General features: G+C 47.3%; 1 protein-coding gene across 1 annotated transcript; it reads left to right on the forward strand.

Moving 5' to 3' along the window:
• The first annotated feature begins 685 nt into the window (after positions 1–685).
• BLMH (bleomycin hydrolase) lies at positions 686–18775 on the forward strand. The gene is made up of 12 exons (XM_061604968.1): positions 686–806; positions 3963–4160; positions 4439–4548; positions 5374–5515; positions 6673–6761; positions 7653–7745; positions 9120–9275; positions 10513–10671; positions 10775–10842; positions 11148–11265; positions 12903–12972; positions 17810–18775. Exons 1-12 carry the CDS (start codon positions 794–796, stop codon positions 17959–17961), a joined length of 1368 nt encoding a protein of 455 aa, XP_061460952.1. The 5' UTR covers positions 686–793; the 3' UTR covers positions 17962–18775.
• Positions 18776–20366: the final 1591 nt, after the last annotated feature.

Consider the following 20366-nt stretch of genomic DNA (forward strand, 5'->3'; position numbering starts at 1 on the left):
TTGGGCCATGTGGACACGTTGAAAAAGTGTTGGGGACACCACCACAGAGTGGCTCTCCAGGGCTTCAAGACAAGGAGTCTTTCCCTTAGGCGACCTGGAGATGGCTTATTAATGAAAGGGTACACAAATCTAGTAAATATTATAAATCTAAACAGCAACATAATTTTGGCATTTTCTCTCCATCTGCGTTGGAATTACTTTTTAAATGTTTTTAAAGCTTTTTTGGGGAGATTTTAAAAAAATGTTTTAATGTGTTTTTAAAGATGCTTTGCTTTAAAATGTTTTAAGTCCTTTTGTTTTTAAGATGTTGTAGACTGCAATCCAACACGTCTACTCAGAAGCAAGCTCCGTTAGGTTCAATGGAATTTACTCCTAGCTAAGTGTGTGTTGGATTGCAGCCGTAAGAGTGTTTTTAGTGTTTTGCCCTGGGTTCCTTCTAAGAGGAAGGGCGAGACATAAATTTAATAAATAACAACAGCAACAACCTATATCAGGTTTTGGCTGAAAAGCGGGATTTCAAAAATGATTTATATAAATAAATCTGAAAGTGAACTCCCAAGTGACAGTGAAAAATCCGAGCGGCTCCTTTAAGGGGCGAGCCCTCCGAAATCCCCCTCCTCCCCTCTAGAAGCAAGCAAGACGGGAATAGCGAAGGAGGCTTGTCCCTTGCCGCGCCCCGTCGTGGGCCCGACTTCCTACTTCCGAGGCTATTTAAGAGCTGCTTCTGGCGCCGGTGCCCGGCACTTTCTCTCCCCCCCCCTTCCCGTAGTGGATCCTGTTGCTGTGACCCGCGATGAGCGTCCCAGGTGCGTTGCCATGGGAACCGCAGAGGCCGATGGGGCAGAGGCCGGGGGTGGCGTTGCCATGGGGATGGGCGGCTGCTGGGGGGTGGGCTGAGCTGCTGAAACTGGGGCCCACCTGCCGGGGTTCAGCCCCAGCACCTCTTTCCGGTCTTAAGACATCCCGCACCCTCAAACCCTAGCAGATTCCTAAGGACAGGCTTATCACCGAGGAGCGTGTCTCAGAGTGTGTGCAGAGTTCCTTCCCCTCCCCATCGCCAGATTAGTGGGGTTGAGGGAAAGGGTTCTCATGATCACATTTCCACCCCCAAACCTATTCGAAGCAATACAGGTGCCCCACTTTTCTTCCCTGCTAAGCCCTCGGATGCGCACAATGGTGATGGTTAATGATAGCATGCCTCTGAGAATGTGCAGGTGGCCTTTTCTAATACCACTGCGATATGGGGGGCCCGGGCTGAACCTATTTTAACCGACAGCACCCTCCCTACCCTAGATGATGTAATAATTTGCAGATGCAGTGTGCCTTTAAGCATATGCAGAAGGGCTTCTCCTTCGCTACTCCCAGATCTGGAGCAGGAAGTTACTGGGGCCCGGGGCTCACTTGTGAGGGTCAGCGCTGTCACCTATTTCCAGCCATAAAATCCCCCTTTACCCTTGTACAGTTATGTCCCTGAGCATATCAGAGTTCCTTTCTTTCACCAGCACCAGATTTATAGGCTTAGGAGGGTTTTCTGGTCAGACGCAAGAGTACCTATGAGGACTGAGTTTCTCTTTTGTACTTACGTTGGTTCATTGGATTTATTTATGATATATCTCACCACCCCCCCCAATGCCAACTGAAGGCGCAACACCCCCTCCCAATAAAACAATTTCAAATAAAGAACATGCAAAATTGACGGTAGCAAATAGGAGATGGTATTATTTCAAGCAGCTTTTTGTAGGTTACCCCCCTTTAAAATGGTTTTATGCTTCCACCATTTACAAAACAAGTATGTTCAAGATTGCTGGATTTATTAATAATCCAATTTGCATTGCGGAGAATGGTTTTTGATGTTTTCATGGTAAGCGGCCTTGCAAGTCAAAAAATGACAGCAGTAATAAAAAAGCAATCAAGCCATTAATCCTGTAGGCTACAACTGAAAAGTTGCCTGGTGAAACAAGACTGTGTTTACTACCTTCATAAAAGTGCCTTATGAGTCACCTGGTAGCCACAGGCAAGCAGGAATTCCATGCCGGTGAGTAGCAGGCAGGCTGGCTAATGGAAAACAGATGACGTGATCGATCCATTCCTCCTGCCTGGTAGAAGTCGATCTTTTTGTTTTCCTTTTTGCTAGCATGCTACCTGTGGAAGGTGGGGCTTCCCCCTCCTGTATGGGGCTAGCATACAAATGCAAGCTACTTAGCCTCTTATCGGGCTAGTGAAACCTTGTCAGCTGGTAACTTTGGGGGGCTTATTTAGAAGGCTGGTTTAAGAGGAAGCAATGAGGGAGCCAGGCTGTTCCATAATCTGGGCATGGCTGTTGAAGAGGCCCTTTGTCCTATACTCCATCCACAGATACATCATGTTGACTGTGTGTTTTTATCCGTAACCTGCATTTTTTGGGTCTGTATTCTTAGACACAGGCTGTAGCTCATTGACAGTGCATTTGCCTTGCATGCAGAAAGTCCCACGTTCAAACCCCGGCATCTCCAGGTAGAGCTGGGAATGGCCCTCCACGCCTGAAATCCTGGAGAGCTGCTGCCAGTCAGTGTAGACAACACTGAGCTAGATGGACCAGTGGTCTGACTCAGTGTAAGGCAACTTCCTATCTTCCTATGACAAATGGTGGGAAAGAAATATGTTAAAATAAAACTAAAAGGCAGGTTTCACCTCCTTTTGCCTTTGGGAAACAGTGGCTATTTTCTAAGTTTCATCAATGTTTTGTAAGATATTTTTATTTAAAGATAAGCAGCTATCCAAGATCAACAAGCCTAGCAGGCTGCAATTAGTTGTGCTTGGGTGAGGCATTTGCAGGAGACGTGTCTTTGGCATCAAGCAAGGCCTTGTGATCGGGGTGTGTGTGTAATTATAGGAGTGGTAACAGCTTACACCCTTACAGAGGTGTAAAGGCAGAGGGATTTACATAGTATTAGAATACGTTTCATATAAAGTTGTTTTTGCTGTCTACCATTAAGGATAGGATATGGGTGTCTGCTGGTGGCAGTTCCCGCCCCCTCCCAGGATGGACCCTATTGCTTGGAGTCCCAGCTTAAACTTTCTAGAATTTGTAGGAACTGAGATATGAAGCAAAATGTACAGGTGCTTTTGTATACATAGAAACTAGCCTGTTCCCTTCCTCCAGAATTTTGCTTCTCCAAACCCTGGCCTGGCAAAATTTCTGTGGACATCCATGAATAGGAATGTTTACCCATCCCATTTTCAAACCACATATAATACCAATGTATCCATCTATCCTCTGTTATTTCTCTGAGAAAAAGGAAGGTTTTTTTCTGGAGCGGGGGGACATTGGACAGGGAATTGTTGCTTTGGGACAGCGTGCAGCCTCAGGACCTGTTTTAAGAAAGCTTGTTTATATTATTTAAATTATCATCATTATAATCTACTCTCTTTTTTGTTTAGAAACACACAAAAGAGCTTACAAAAAGTGTGTATTTGTTATAAAAGTGTTACTGATTTTTATCTGTGTTTTAATGACAATGGTTTTATGTATATTTGCTTTCAGGTTCTGGAGTTTTTCTAGCTGTGTTTCATCTACAATTTTATTGTGCACTAATTAGAGAGCTCTAAGTGGTTCATAAATCCTTTAAGTAAAATTAGCACAATGAAAATAGCCACACAATCATAAGACTATAAAAGCAGAGTATTTAAAAATTAAAAATTTGCGTATTTCCAGATGAACACAGTAACGCCATATGTTGAAAGAATGCTGAAATGGGGGGGGGAAAACTTCAACGACTTTTGTAATAAGTGCCTCTGGGAATATGCAGAGGGCCTTTCCCTCATTATAAGCAGCAGCAGGCAAGCCTCAAGACATCTGCGACTGGCCAGCATCGCTTCCAGCATCCTTCGTGGCTCCATCCCTGCTCTGTTTACCCCAGACCGTGCCCTCTGGTGCTGACATTCTGAAGAGTCCCTGAAATGCTGTCCTGTTTCGTCTACAGGGTTGAGCCTGAAAAAAACGGCAGCTTTTGCCCAAGCGTTGAAAGCTGAGCCCCGGTACTTGTTGGCCCAGAATGTTGCCACCTGCATAGACCCACTGGAGGTGTGCCTGGGGCGGGCAGTGGTGCAAGACACACAGCAGGTTTTCCAGCATGCCATACCTGCTGAAGGCAAGCCTGTCACCAATCAGAAGAACTCGGGTAAGTAACTGTGATCTCCCTCAAGCAGCGGTTACCTCTGGGTCTTCTTCTCCCCAAACGATGGAGATGCAAACTTAGCTCTCCCCTTCTCGGTGTTGGTCACAGCTCTTGCGAGGTCGAAGCTGTTCCCACTAGCCATGACTCCTGAACAAGCCAGCGTTTTGATCTAGGCTCCCTTAAGAGCTTTCCTTTCCCTTGGCTTCATTATTACTCTGGAAATGGTATGCATCCCCGCTGGGTTCAAACCCTTTGCAATGCCTGTCTCCTCTGCCCCGTAGGGCGCTGCTGGATCTTCTCCTGCCTGAACGTGATGCGCCTTCCTTTCATGAAGAAGTTCAACATTGAGGAATTTGAGTTCAGCCAGTCGTACCTCTTCTTCTGGGACAAGGTATTTTTTATCTTATGTTATTGTATTCATATCCCACCTTTTCCTCCAAGGAGCCCAAGGTGGCATACGTCATCCTCCCACCTTTGCACCTTATCTGCACAACCACCCTGTGAAGTAGGTGAGGCTGAGAGACGGTGGCTGGCCCAAGGTCACCTCAGTAAGGTTCATGGCTGAGTGGGATTTGAGGCTGGGTCTCCCAGATCCTAGTCCAATACTAACCACTTTGCCACACTGGTTTTCAGAGGTGCTGTGTGCAGAAGCCCCAAATGGTCAGGGCTAATGGGAGTTCAAGTGCAGTACCACCTGGAGAGCCACAGATGTTCCTTGGCCCTGGTTTAAGGAAAATGCAGCAGCCTGGCCATTCAACTCGTATCTCTAAGCAGGGATGCAATGTAGGTGTAGGCCGTGCACTCACCCTCAGAGGTTTTGGCTGCTTAAGTCCTAATTTTGGATTTCCCTCCCCACAGAGGTACATCTGGTGTCCCCACTGTACACCTTTCATCACATGCTGAAGACACATCTCTTTATTCTGACCTTTGACACTAGATATATATTCATATATTTGATATAAATTGTATTACTAGGTTGTATTATATTTTAGTTCTAATTTATTTTAAAATTCTGTTATCGTTGCCTGCTCTGGGACCTTATGGTGAAGGGTGGATAATAGATCCAATAAATAAATAAGCAAGATGCCACCACTAAGCAGGCCCTCTTACCCGTAGAAGGTCTGAAGGTTAAGATGTGGTGGGTTTGGTTGAAGTCTGCCCGGGGCTCAATGGACCTCAGCAGTTCCTAACTGCATTCTGACCTTGTTACTTCCAGATTGAGCGCTGTTATTACTTCTTGCATGCGCTTGTGGAAACAGCTCAGAAGAAGGAGCCCGTTGAGGGGAGGCTGGTGCAGTTCCTGCTTTCCAATCCCTGCAATGATGGCGGACAGTGGGACATGCTCGTGAACCTTATTGGTAAGAGGAGCTGAGCCAAGACACTTTTTCAGTCTATGTGGGTGGTAGGATAGAGGGTCCAGCATCTTAAGCAGTTGTGACTGCTCAGCCAAGACCAGGAAACGAGTTGAGATTTCAGAATTCCATGGGTGGGGCTGGAACTGTTAAAGCTGTTGAGGTGCATTGGTGATAAGTTGAAGAGTTTTAGGAACCAGAACTTGCAGGATTTTAGGGGCATTGGAAGCTGCCTTCTAATGAGTCAGACCATTGGTTCATCTGCCTGTTGTCTACACAGACAGGCAGTGGCGCTCAAGGGTTTCAGGCAGAGGTTTTTCCCAGCACTACCTGGAGAGGCCAATTGGGGATTGAACATAGGAGCTGGCGGCATGCAAAGCAAAGGCTCTGCCACTGAGCTACTGCCCTGATGGAGTCCTTTTGCCATATGATGCAGGGATCCTTTTTCAGAAACCCTACTCATCTGGCCACTCTGGGGGTTGCATGAACCAAACCACATTTCTTTCTATGAAAAGGCCCTTTAGGGACAGCTCTGTCCATTGCGCGCTAGTGTAATTAATTCAGGACTTGCCTAAAGGCTGCCAGTGCATCTTCAGTTGGTTTAAAGGCATAGCTCAGGGACGGCAAGTCCTGATGTGACAGATCTTAGCCGCCTTGGAGCTGGTTATTGCCCCTCTGGGGGTCTCATTTGCAAAGGAGTCCTACTCAGATACCTTTTAAGACAGAGCAAGCGTCCTTTTTGACTGACATCCCCACAAGATCGTGGTACTATTTTACGTTTTGTTTTTAAAAAGTGTATGAATTGGGCATATGAAGCCACCTGATGTGGAGTTAAGCCATTCATCCCTGTAGATAAGTACTGTCTAGTTTTTCAGGCAGTGGCGCTCCAAGCTCTCATTCAGGGCCATCCCCTGCTACCAGCACCTTTTAACTGGAGATGCGGAGGGCTGCAGCAGGAACCTTCTGCATGCACAGCAGGTGTGAAGGTCGTCCTGCGCCCAGGATGTGGGCAGAGAGGAAGGCTGCATGGAAACTGTTTCATTGTGCCAAGAAACGCGGTGCTTTGCTTATCTTGCACAGCAGACAGAGTGTGCAGAAGGCAGAACGGCCCTTCCTCTTGGCCCATCAATTCTGGTCAGTAACTGAAGCTTGTTTCTTTCTAGAAAAATATGGCGTTGTTCCCAAGAAGCTTTTCCCTGAATCACACACAACCGAGGCCTCCAGACGGATGAATGACATTCTGAACCACAAGGTAACTGAAGTACTTTGTGTGTATGTTAAGAGTGTTGGCTTCTCTAAAAACTTCTGAAACAGAGATATGTTAGATAGATATGGACCTCTGGGTGTGGTTAACTACAATCTTGCAAATATATAATGATTTATCCACCAGTTAGGAAACTTAAGGCCAGACTTGAAAATAAGCCCACAAAAATTAACAAGCCCCATTCAAATGTCTAGTTGGCTTTTGTGTACAGACAGTTAAGTTATATACCTTAGTGATGATCTGAAAGAGAGATGTTACAGGAGCTTTCCCACCTGGTCGCCTGCAGAGAACGTTGTACTCGCCATATGCAAACAGACGAGTTGGTGTTTGTAAAGACTATTGAAGCTGTTAAGAGTTGACTTTGGCTCTTGAACACACAGACATCACCCCACAAAGAAAGAGTAGTGGGGGCTCTGCTTGAGGATCACGGTTCTGTGCCTCAGGTGACCAGGGAAGTCTGCTTTTCTGTAGGCTGCCCTTTCAGATGCTGACATGGTGTTAGGTGCAAAGGTACAAATTTGTGGCCTGAGCATTCTCTTTCCAGTCTGTTAACGTGTCCATTATGTGTCCAGCCACGATGCACATTATCCGCTCCAATATCCTGAACATGAGTGTCGATACTCCCAGGCATTTTAATTACACTTTAATTGTATTTTATTGTATTTTAATGCTACTTAATTATTTGTTCTGTTGAGTTTGCTATTTATTTCTATGTTTTGTATTTTATGCTGCTGTTTTATGTACACCGCCCAGAGAGCCTTTTGGCTTTGGGCGGTATAGAAATTAAATTAAATAAATAATAAGATGCCACAGAGGTTGGTATTTAGCCATTCTGAGACTCTGAAAATTACTTGCTTTTTCCTTTTTTCCCCCAAACAGATGCGAGAGTATTGCCTCCGACTGCGAAATATGGTAGAGACTGGAGGCAGCAAGGACGAGTTGTCTGCAGCAATGGACACCATGATAGAGGAGGTCAGCTGCCCTTGGCGGATGCAAATGTGGCAGCCGGGTGAAAGAGAATTTTCTCTTTGGGGCAGAGTAGATGCATTAAAGTTAATGGGCATAACTAAGTTAGGGTTCATTCATTTCACTGGGTCTACTTTAAGTAGGACTTAGTTGAATGCCACCCACTGTTCTGGCCTGGGTGCTCCAGTTGCAATGCTTCCCAGGTGCTCCTTAGTTTCCTGCCATAAGTCTTGGCATGGATAAATAGAAGCCTGGCTATTAAAACAAAGACAAAAAAAGCACTGCTAGTAACAGGTTGAGAAATTGAACCACCTCTTTATGCATTTTGTAAACAGCTTGCATTTTACATGTATCCCCTTCTGTGTTTCACACTTTTGGTGGTGGCTGGTATGCAGCTGTGGGTGGCAAATGTGTTCTCCACCTCAAAATTGTGTAAAAGATCACGCTTTTTGTTTCAGCTGCATCACTGTGTTCCTGACATGAGGCAGTGTCATTCCCTTTTTTTGAACCCTGCCTGGGAGGAAGCTACTTATCTACTGGGGGGGGGGTTCAAATTTTCTCTCCAGGCAAAAACATCACTGAACACAGCTTGGACCAGCCTCCAGGTGTTTTCCTATCCTACATTTCCTATCAGCCCCATCCAGCACTTTGGTTCTGTTCCTCACATTTTGGAGGGGAAAATGTAATCACTAAAAAAGCTGGATATTTTTATCCTTTATATACATAGCCACACTCTTCTTCTTTTTTCATCTACAACAGAAGATGAAAAGAGCAAAGGCAGAGGAAGTATGTCCGGCTGTAATTTTTCTCACTGGAGTCAATTGTCTTTTATTATGTTTCTGGGAAACCTTGGAGCCGTGCTGACCAGGTGCTGGTGCAAAATCTCTGCTCTAGAGGGCAGCAAAGAACAATGTATGCCATTTTTGCTGCTGTCCAAGGCACTACAGTGCTCTGCGGTGTTCCCGTTAATTAAACCCTGGGAACTGCTGGGCTGCCACACAGGAGAGGTGAGACAGTAAGGCCCACTCCGTTGGTCTGGCTGAGGCCAAGTGCTGTCTGGCTCTTCCTCTCCCAGAATTGTCTCCATCAACTAGTGGCTGTTTCACCTGGCTATTACATGACTTTATTAGGGGACAGAATGAAAGAACCTGGTAGCTGAATTTACTTTTCCTCTTCCCACTCTGTTCCTTTTTCCTCTGGTGTCATGTTGCTTAGCTTGCATGCTGCTATCTTAAAAGCTTGAGTGCTTTCAAAGCACAAATGTGATAAGCAAGCAAACAAATTGGCAGTTTGTGAAAGTCCTGAGAATTGACTACCTGTGACCGGTTTGAAGGAAGACAACTGGGTTCTACCGTCCATTCTTGTGCTGTCCCTCTCCAGGTGTTCAGAATAGCGACCATCTGCCTGGGAAGCCCTCCGGACACGTTCTGCTGGGAGTTCTATGATAAGGAGAAGGGCTACCACAAGATCGGGCCGGTCTCGCCCTTGCAGTTCTACAATGAGCACGTCAAGCCAGTCTTTGACATGGAGAGCAAGGTTGGGTGATGCAGTAGACAAAGGCAGCCTATAAACAATCATTGGCCTCCGCATGATCCTTTTTAGATACGTAGAGACAGTCAATACCCTCCCCCCCCACAGTTTTGCCCCCTCTGGGGTTAACTAGTTCAGGTGCTTGAACCCGTCCTTGTAGAATTGGTCTCCTGGACCCGTCCCAGTCTGTCGCTGCCATATTCACCTTTCACAGTGAATCCCACAACCCCTCACATTACATTGCAGCTAAAATCCTGTGCTCTTTCCAGTCAGCAGGTCTGTCAAATTTCCAACTCCTAGATATCCTGGGGGGGAAGGGGGGAGAAGCAAGCATTTCTTGACCAAACAGTGATAAGATTGTGACCCAGAGCCTCAAAAAACAAGACCGATCCAGTATGAGCGGCGCCACATCTGCTAGCCCTGACAGGCCTGGTATGTACCAGATTTTGAAGGTGGAATTCCTCACTAAGCATAAATTAGGTTCGCTGTTGCAAGACGGCATTCCTCGCATCATTGCCAGCCTTCCTTCTAGGGAAGGGTGGTCCATTAGGGCAAACGGGGGGCCACTGCCCCACCACCCTCAGCCTGCCCTCAGCCAGCTCCCACCTGCCTGCCTTTTTTACTTCCCTCCAGTCCAGCGACTGGCAGCGCTGCCTGTGAGCTTCCTGTTTCTCCTTAATCTTGGCATTGCCCTTGCAGAACTTGGCAGGGAGGAGGATGGGGATGTTTTGGTACACAGGAGAGCTTTATGCTGCGATGTTGTATGCAGCTGAAGCAGTGGCCTTGTGTTGCTTGTAACATCCTGAAATATCTCTGAGGAGCGCTGTCTTGGAGATGCCAGTTATGAGCAGTGTCTTCAGCACTCAAGTGAGGCAGACTCTGAATGTGTTCTGCTCCCAATATGGAAATAACGTGTGGAACTCATTGCTACAAGGTGCTACCACAACACTTAGCATGAGCAGCTTTTAAAAGGGCTCGATGGATTCGTGGAGCATAGGTTTTAATGTTAGCCCATGATGGCTAAAATGGAACCTCCCATGTTCAGTGGCAGCCTACCTCTGAATGCCGTCTGCTGAGGACAAACAGGAAAAGGCCGTCTCCATCCATGCCTTGCTTGTGGGCTACCCGGTGGCAGTTTTGCCAGCCACTGCTGGAGGCAGTTCATGCAGTTCTGGTTTGGGTCCAGCAGAGCTCAGTGGAGTGACCACCTTGACATTAACCTGGCCTTTTTGTGACTTAACAGGTTTGCCTGGTCAATGACCCTCGACCCCAGAACCAATACAACCAGCTGTACACAGTGGAGTACCTGGGTAACATGGTTGGTGGGAGGAAGACCCTTTACAACAACCAGCCCATTGAGCTCCTGAAGAAAATGGCAGCGGCTTCCATTCGAGACGGAGAGGTTTGGCCCCTGCTTTTTCCAGTCTCCCTGGTTCAGTCTCTTCCCACGCTTGCTTGTTTTAACTTGAAGGATCCTGACTGTCAGTCGCTCCTTCTCTCCCTAGGCAGTGTGGTTCGGCTGCGATGTTGGGAAGTACTTCAACGGCAAGCTGGGCATCAATGACATGAATATGTAAGTGTCAGGGGGTGGGGTGGCCATCAGCTCATGACCCTGCGTGCTTTTCCCCTGGGGATTGTGGTGTGCTCCAACCTGAAACCTTGCTTTGCCTCTGGTTCCTTGGTTTGTCTCCAAGCTCAGAGCACCCTGTGCTGCAAATCCCAAGCTCCCCCTCCTGTGTTTACTCCTGCTGTGCCTCGAATTAAATGCTCATGTATACAGTTAAACAAGTGCGTTACTCTGCGATTTAAGATTACTCGCAAAGGCAGTATGCCTGAACTCCCATACTTAATATATCTTTTCCTGCGGGCTGTTTGTAGATTTAATTACAAGCTGGTGTTCGGGGTGTCTCTCAAGAACTTGAACAAAGGCGAGCGGCTGATCTTTGGGGATTCCTTGATGACCCATGCCATGGTCATCACTGCCTTCAGTGAGAAGGTTAGTGGCAGGGGGCGCGGGTGGGGGCTCAGTCCTCTCCCCCACATATGGTGATCTCAGACCATAAGTGCGCACCAGACCCATTCAGAGGAGTGGCAAGGGGACCTGTGGCCCTCCCAAAGTTGTTGGACTCCACCATCACCCATTAGCCCCAGCCAGCTTGGCCAGCGGTCAGGGATGATGGGGACTGTAGTCGATCAACATCTGGAGAAGCACCAGAGGTTCCTCATCCCTGCTCTGAAAATTTAGCATTCCGTATTGCATGGGAGAGATGAAGGGATGCTTCTACTTAGAAGAGGCATTCCCTCTTCTTCTAGGAATGCCTCTTCATAGAGGCAGGGATGGGGAAGCCCGTGGGATCTTCAGGGCATGGTTGGACTCCCGGCACCCCTCAGCCTTGGTAGCCAGTGTAGCCCTGTCATCAGGGAATGAGGACAGGTGGCCAGCAGCATCTGGAGGGCCACAGGGCTTCCCCATCCTAAAGTGGCATGTTGACAAAGAGGACTCTTCTTTTACGATGAGGATGACAATCTGGATTATGTTGATAAGGAGGATGTGCTGCTACCACTGGCCTCCTCCATGCCAGGCCCTTCCCAGAGGCACCTGCCCTTCCTCCAAGGAGACCAGGCTGCTAGGTACGGATCCCTGCACCAGTACTTATCATTTGTCACCACAACAATCTTACCTACGTTATATCTTGTGTATTTTAGGTATACAGTTTTCCAAAGCTTTTTAAATTTACTGTGTTTTACAGTTTTACCATTGTAAGAAAAAGGGGGGGAAACAAGCATAACATCAATTAAAAATTAGTAAAAGAACTGAAAAGACAGCAACAGAATTACTCGGTTGGCTCTGCCACACTTGGGTTTGCTAGCTAGTGGATTTATCTAAAAATTTGGTGGTTCCTCATCTTCAAAAATCCAAACCGTTAAACGGCGGGAAGGCAAGATTAAAAACCACAATGCCTCCTGGCTGTTTTTGTAAACAGTTGACAGATTTACAACTCTCGCTAAAAGCTTCTTTAGGCTAACGGCAGGTATTAAATCATGGTGGCTTTTTTTTTTAAATACCTGTTGTGCAAACAGTTTTTTACTACAATTGCAATGTAATTTTCTTTTCCCGAGAGGGACGTTTAATCCTTGGCAGCATTCAAAACTAAGCTGAATGTTGCTTGATCAAGTTTTGAGTGCTTGGAAGTAATTCCAGACTGACCTTCAAAGGTTCCTGCCACACACCCATTCCAGCTGCCCAGGGTGGACCTGAGTGCAGCTTGAGCTGAAAGTGTCTTTAAAAACAAATAGTCGTAATAAAATTATCAAATATAGATAAGAATTTTAAAGACATACGTGCATAATAAAAGTACACATCTAGATAACCCTGTGATATTTTCCATGCCATAGAACTCCTTGCACAGTCCGGATACTGTTCTTGTAGCATTTGGGATGACTGAAGGAGCAAGAGAACGAAGCTTTTAAATGCTTTCTAAAACGAAAGGGCCGGTGTCGACTCCGTCTGGGGCACTTAATTTCTCTTTCGGGGGTGCTTCATCCACAAGCATGTATAAATCTACCTTGCAGATGGTGGTGGAAGCTTTCCATAGGGATTTCCTCATTGTGCCCCTGCATTTCTCTTTCTAGGAAGACCAGGAGGATTGCTTTGAGAAATGGCGCGTGGAGAACTCATGGGGTGAAGACCGTGGGAATAAAGGTAACAGTGTTGTTTATGTAGATGCTGGAAGTGGGGCTGCAAAGAAGGTGGGGAGGCAGAGCTGGCCTCTTTTCTTTTAGCTTGTCTGATGGGGGGGGCAGTGTGAGTAGAGGGCTGGACTAGATGACCTACAGGATCCTTTCTACATGGAGGTAGCATGCATAATTCTGGGCCATGAATTTGGGCCAGTTTGGTGCTTCAAGCCTAAGTAGCTGGGCCCGCCTCTCTGCAGTGGTAAAATCCTGATCAGCTGGCCAGGGACCTAGGTGGTGTCTGGTTTGGGTGAATTCTACTCTGGCCGTTCCAGGTCAAGGTTTCTTTCCGGCCAGCTAATGCTGAACTTTCTGGGTTTGTGATGAGAGCAATGAAGGAGGCTCCTAGACCTCTCTCTGCCGCTCTTTGCCACAGCCAGCCATGGACACTGAGCTGGTGTGTGTGTGTGTTTCCCTCCTTTTTATTACTCCAGGGTCATAAGGCAGAGATTAGAGAATTCCTGCATGGGGTTTATTGCTGAGAGAGTGCACTGAGTGGGCTGTGTTATTTAAGCTCCTGATGTAATCTCATTTTGTGTGGAAAAGTTCATTAGCCTTTCTTAAAACGGTCTTTGGAGGGGAAACCTTTGCCATTGAGATGACAACAAGCAGCCCGTTTGTCTAGCAGAGTCAATGCTGAGTACCTCTTTAATTAATTTATTTATTATTTGATTTCTCCCAGTAGGAGCCCAGGGTGGCAAATCACAATTATTTGCCCCTTCCCTCACGTGTTGATGGAAGACCCGGCAGGCAGGGCCCTTAAACCCTTGCACTACTAATTACGTGCCCAAAGTCATTGTGAAGCGCCAGGCCCTTTTGACAGACCTCAACCACAGGCTATGAGTCAGGAAGTCCCCAGCCCAGTCCTGTGCTCACCTTGCTCCTTCAGTCTCTTAGCTTCCCCCCTTCCCATCTGAGACACACAGATATTGCTACTGGCCTCTTACAAGCCGATCACGAGGGTGGCTGAAATGACATGATCCTTTAGGAAGTGCTGTAGTGGCAGAGCACCTGCGGAAGGCCCCAGCTCCAATCTCCTACAGCGTCTCCAGGTGGGGCTGGGAAAGACCCTTGTCTGAAACCCTAGAGAGCCGCTGCCAGTCAGTGTGGGCAACACTGAGCTAGATGGGCCAATGGGCTGACTCAGTAGAAGGCAGCTCCTATGTTCATATATAAGCCAACCCTTTATTCAGCACAATGAGGACTGGAACCTTTATTTATCTTTAGGCGAAGGGCTGTAGCTCAGTGGCAGAGCCCCTGCTTTGCATGCGGAAGGTCCCCTGTTCAATCCCCAATGGCATCTTCAGGTATGGCTGGGAAAGACCGCCTGCCTGAAGCCCCGGAGAGCTGCTGCCAGTTTGTGTAGGAAATATTTGGCAAAATGCGTCAATGGTTTGACCTGTTATACGTTGGGGAGAAACCCTAGCTCAGGGACAGAGCAGCCGCTTTTCACACAGATGGTCCCTTGGTCAATCTCCAGAAAGGTCCTGCCTTGAAACCCTGCACAGCTGCTGCCTGTCAGCGTGTAGCATAGGCATCTGGTTGGCCACTGTGAGAACGGGATGCTGCACTAGATGGGCTTTGGTCTGATCCGGCTGGGCTCTATTTTATGTTCTTATGATGGGGACACTTCCCCCAGATGCTGTTGGACTACAATTCCCATCAGTCCCTGCGGCCAGCAGGGCCAATGATTGGGGGGGGTAGGAGTTGCAACTCAGGCAGCACCTGGAGGACCGCAGGTTCCCCACCCCAGGTCTAGGCAGGACTGGGCTGTGCAGTCCGAGGGCCTGACTCGGTAGAAGGGAGCTTCCCTGGGTAACTGACAGGAAGCACTTCGGTCGCTGAGGGAAAAGCAGGCCCTTTCCAGTCTTAAATTCCAGCTGCAGACGGTGCCTTTGCCTCTTCCTCTCCGAGGTTGCTTTGGGGATTGCCACAGGACTTGTTTGCTCCGTGCTTACGTGCATATATATATGCACGCAATTGTGATTAACAAAACAGAGGTTTTTATTATAATACCAAAATGTTTCGGCTTCCGCCTTCATCAGCTGCCAACATACACATGCTGTTACCAAGGTGGCAGTTATAGAGCTTTGAGGATGGAATGCTCAGAGGGGCTTCCTTGGCAGAAGCGAAGTAGTGCTGGTACCGTCCTCCAGGTTCAGGCCATGGGGTGCCAATGTGTCTATACGAATGTCTCCCATTGAGAGGAGAGCTTCTGTTTGCGTAATAAGGGCTTTTTTCAAGAACAGGAGAGCAGGCAGGACTGTATCAATGAGCCAGGTTGCAGGTGGGCCTCCCCCCCCAAAAAAAACCACAAAGCTGCCTCAAGGTCAGCACACCAACTATTTTTAGCCCTTAGTTTACCCGTCTGGTTTTATGAGCATGCTAAAAACCAGAGTTGCTCCAGCAGTTTAAAAAAACACTCACACACCACCAGAAAGAAAAAAGAACATCCACCCCTGCCATCAACCACAAAAGACAAGTGCAAACCATTTTGAGCTTTCAAAGTTTAAAAATAACACTGCAAAAGCTAGCCAGATTATAGGCATTCCTCAAAGTTTACCTTCTCCAGCCTCCTTGCAGGGCAGCCAGGCATCAAGTTCATTTCCTGAGCTTCTCAGCGCCTTGGTGTTATATGTTCAGTCTTGCCCATGGCTCGGAGGCAGAGCCTATTTTTTATGAATGGGATCTGAAGGTGCATTACCTGTTAGTGCCACACCTTTGGCCCCCAAGCAGATCAGGGAGCTCAGACCTCGCACGCCACGCAAAGCTGTCTCTCCCCTGGCAATTGCCAGTCCTTGTTACTGCTTCCCTTTTCCATTTACGAAGCAGGCAAAATGTTTTAGACTGTCTGTCCGCCCTGCCTACTCTGGGGAGGGGGTGAGAAGGAAACTGGACGTGATGAGAGCGATTTGCCCCAGGCCTTCAAAGCCCCAGGCTCACAGAGTAGAGGCTACCCAATATGTGGCTTGAAATGTGCCTTCTGTCATGCCATTGCAGAGCCATTTGTATGGCGTGTCTTAGGTATACTCTAAATGCATTCTGAGCACAGGGTTTGGATGAGTTCAGGCCCCTTGCCTTCATGATCCTCATCACATGCCTATAACCTAGAGCAGCAGCAGCAGTAATGCTATTTCTGTGGCACAGCTGGGTGGGCTGAGGCGTAAAAGGACCGTGGCTTGCTGAAGACGCCACCTAGCAAGTCTGTTGCTGCTCAGGAAGCCCCAAGACAAATCTCACCCTGGCTCAAAGGTGTAAAGCTGGGGTCTCCAATGTGGTGCCTATGGGCACCACGGCACCTTCAGATACTCCTCTTGGTGCCCACTAAAATGTTTTGGGGCCTTGTTGGGATGGGGGAATGCCTGTTTTGGGGGGAGGGTCGCCTGCTTTTTAATCTGTATTTTATTTGTCTTGGGGCATGTGTAGGTGTGTTGCCTATGTTTTTTGGGGGGATTCTGAGTATTGCCAGCTTTTCTTCTTTGACAGAGGTATTTTGCAGTCCCCACAACACTTCCTTAATTTCCAAATGAGCTCTCAAGCCCAAAAAGGTTTGGGGACTCCTGATGTCAGGTGCCAGGACGCACCAGCCTCTGATTTGTTGGTTTTCTAAGGGGTTGGTCCAAGTCATGTCACCTGCTCCTCGCAGCCCTCCCATGCCAAATTCTCTGGGGCAGACCTCTAGCCCTTGCCTCAATGCCATCACGGCCCATGGCAAGGATTTGGGGACGGTTGCCCTCTTGGGAGAGCGCGGGGGCTGTGACTGCACACACCACTGGGAAGACCAAGCAGTGGTCTGGCAGGCCCCTTGTTTAAGGAAGAGGAGAGGAATGAGGATGTTACATTTGGCACCAAAGCCTGGCTTAGGCGGGGAAGGATTAAAATAACAAGCCCAACGTCAGCCCTTGAAGAGGGTTGATAGAGGATTGCCTGAAACAACACAGGCGAGATTAGACTTGTGGGCTTAGTCTGGAGGGTGATGAGTTATGGAGGAAACACTTAATCCTTTTCTAGGGCGCTAGGGCGCTTTGGGTCCAGGTCTCATGGCATGTTCCCACCCCACCCTCTTCCCCAGGTTCCTCTCGGTGTCTGCCACCTTAGCACTATGATCATGTTGTTAAAAGGGAAGGCCAGAAATTCTGACCTGCCCTTGCAGGCAGATGGTGCTTTGGCCTCTTCCCACTGTCTGCCTCTTCTCTTTTTGCTTTCTTTGTTCAAAAAAAGATGAGGATTCACACTGCAGAGGCAACACTGCTGCAGAAGGCCTGAAGGGCGCTCCCTCAGTCACTCAGGAATTTCCACAAACCTCAGGGTTATAAAACTGTGTTTTTGGAAGCTCCTGGGTTCTGTTTCCGAAAACAGATACAAGACCCAAATGAAACCATGCATGCTCCTTGTAGGTTTTTGTCTTGTGGCGTTTTTTTAAGTCGGGGAAAGATGGAAACTTGTTCTGGGAGGAACTTGATGTAGGATGGCAAGTTGGACTTGTCAGCTTGTCTTGTCTATCTCCTTCATGCCCTAAGCACAATTGAAACTGCAAGTGCAAAACTCGCTGGTCCCACTGAAGCAAGGGAAAAGGGCTTAAATTTGACTGTTCAACCCAAGGCCTCCCTAGCTGTTACGATTGATGGGTCTGTCATGTTCAGAAGCAGTCTACCTCCATGTACCAGATGTGGGGGAGGGGGCAGTCAGGAGCAGCTGTCCTTTTGTTGTCGATGCAGCCCTGGGGTCCTGCAGAGCAGATTGCTGCAGTAGGCGCTCTTAAGCTGAGCCTCTTTTAACAGACCTTGCCCTGGCCTCTCCTCCAGGTTACCTTATCATGACTGACGACTGGTTCTCTGAGTATGTCTACGAATTGGTGGTGGACAAGAAGTATGTGCCAGAGGACGTCTTGGCCGTGATGCACCAGGAGCCGGTCATGCTGCCTGCATGGGACCCCATGGGGGCTCTTGCCAAGTGAACTGTTATATGTGTGTGTGTGACCGGAGGGGGGGTGAAGGGCTCGCTGCTGCCTCCTTCTGGTCAACCTGGAAGCGAAGATGGGAGTATCTGGAGAGCCCAGAGCCAAAGCCAAGCAGCCCTGTGGCCAAACTCCCACTTGAGGTGCCAGTGTTGAAAAGTGGTATGTTGCAGATCTTCAGAGAAAATAGTGCTTTTCTGTGGACGGGTCTACTCTGCAACCTTGCGTTGATACGTGCTTTTCATTGTAGTATGATCCTCCTTGCGTTTTTTAAATTCTTTTAAATTCTTTTATTAATGTACTCATTTTAAAACGTCAGCAGTGATTCTTTCAAGCAAACCTTGTGTAGAAAAGATAGGCCGAGGACGGTGGTGAGATGAGCACTTGTGGGGGGTGGGATTGTGTACCACAACGACCACCCAACAGAGATGAATTGCTTGTCAGTTGCGGTTTTGAGCTGCTTGGCTGTTTGCTTGTCAAGCAAAGGATACCATCTCAAAGAGCAATGTTTCCTGTCCGTGATCTTCCATCTGTCTGTCTTTTCCAACTGAGATGTGAATTCAACAGCCTTTAGCCTTGAAACACCGGAAACTTGAATAAAAGCCTATGAGATCTTCTTTTCCCCAGCCCACCAATCCCAATGAGGTTCAGCAGAACCAACAAATGGCTGCAAAGGCTGAGTTCGAGAGCACCCAGTTCCTGAGTGAAATGGGTTTTTTCTTTAAAAAATTTTTTGCTGTGTTTTATTTGAATACTGTCTCTACAACTACCTGGTGCTATGAAGCGTGTGAATAAAAACACCTGGATGAATGACCTTTTCTGTCCTGTGGTGACATTGCTGATGCATAATTTGATGCCAAATTGGGAAGATGATTGTCCAAGGCTATGCTTTGCATGCAGAAGATCCCTGGTTCAATTCCCGGCACCTCCTGTTACAAAGGGGTCAGGGAACAGGTGATGGAAAATATCCTCTGTCTACTGTAGACCCCTAGAGAGCTGCTGCCAGTCAGAGGAGGCAATACTGAGTCTTGCTGCTAGATGGACAAGTATGTCTTGCCATGGCGTTAGGCAGCTTCATACGTTCAAGGGGTCTGTTTCGGGGTTCTTCCTGGCCAAGAATTTTTCATATATTGGAGCGTTCTTCCAGTTTGGCACACCCAACACCTGCAGTTTGATCAGTCATTGATCCCTGATGGCTGCAGATGTTGCTGGGCTCCCAACTCCTATCAGCCCCAGCCAGCATGGCCCAGGGATGATGGGAGCTGTACTCTCCAACATCATCTGGAAGGCACCAGGTTGAGGAACTCTGGGCTAAACACGGGGAACTGAGCACAATGCCAGATCAGAGAAAACTCTCTGGAGGGAAACCTGGCAAAGCAATTGAAAAAACTGCTATTTTAGAATGTGTTTGGAGAAAGGAGAGATGCAATCTCAAAGGTTTTTACTGAAAACTGGTCACAGATTCTGTCTCTGGTATGATAGCATTTGTCAACATTGTATTTAACATCTTGCACGTTTTGATGACTAGAATTGGGCAACACTAAGCCAAGCTTAGAGTAGAAAGCAGGGCTGTGGAGTTGGTATGTCAAACCCTCTACTCCGACTCCTCTATTTTTCTACTGTCTGACTCCGACTCCTTCATAAATGGCAAATGTATATTAATTTTTCTACTGTCTGACTCTGACTCCTTTATAAATGGCAAATGTATATTAATGTATTAATATTAATAAATTAATATTAATATTACTATTAAAATATTAATTTTATTTTGAAGTTGGAGTCAGTACACTTCTACCGACTCTGACTCCACCCAAAATTGCTTCCAACTCCACAGCCCTGGTAGAAAGCAATTGATTTCACATCCCTTCAACTATTGGGCCAAACTACTTAAGAACAGCACTCCCTTGCACTGCAACTCCAATTCTGAGCAAGGCCCGCTGCACGTGTCATTTTAAAAGTTTTTTTTAAGTTAATATGCTTTCATCCATTTAATATCTGTCTACATTGGAGTAACAGAGTATAATATGGTAGTCACAGAGTAGGCACATTAAGTTGCTTAACTCCATTGATTTCAGTGGGCCTATTCTGAGTAGGGCTACCATTGCATATTGCCCCCACAATGCAGAAATGGATGGTTTTGTTTTTCCTCGTTTTCATATCTGAACTGTTGAGTAATTTCCACTGATGAAGTATGTTGGGAATCAGCATTTTCAGAGTCTGCAGCATTTGCCTTTTCCTTGCATGATGTGGAGCTGCAGGAAAATCCCAGAGCATACAGGGAGTCTAAGAGGTGTCTAATGAGAATGAGGGTTTGGGAGCACAGAGTTACACAACTGATAGGGAGACTATTTGGGGGGTAAACAGCATAGGTTCAAATTGGGTATACTTGCAAAGTCTAAGCTTTC

The sequence above is a fragment of the Rhineura floridana genome, chromosome 21 (assembly GCF_030035675.1).
Source record: "Rhineura floridana isolate rRhiFlo1 chromosome 21, rRhiFlo1.hap2, whole genome shotgun sequence".
Classification (NCBI taxonomy): domain Eukaryota; kingdom Metazoa; phylum Chordata; class Lepidosauria; order Squamata; family Rhineuridae; genus Rhineura; species Rhineura floridana.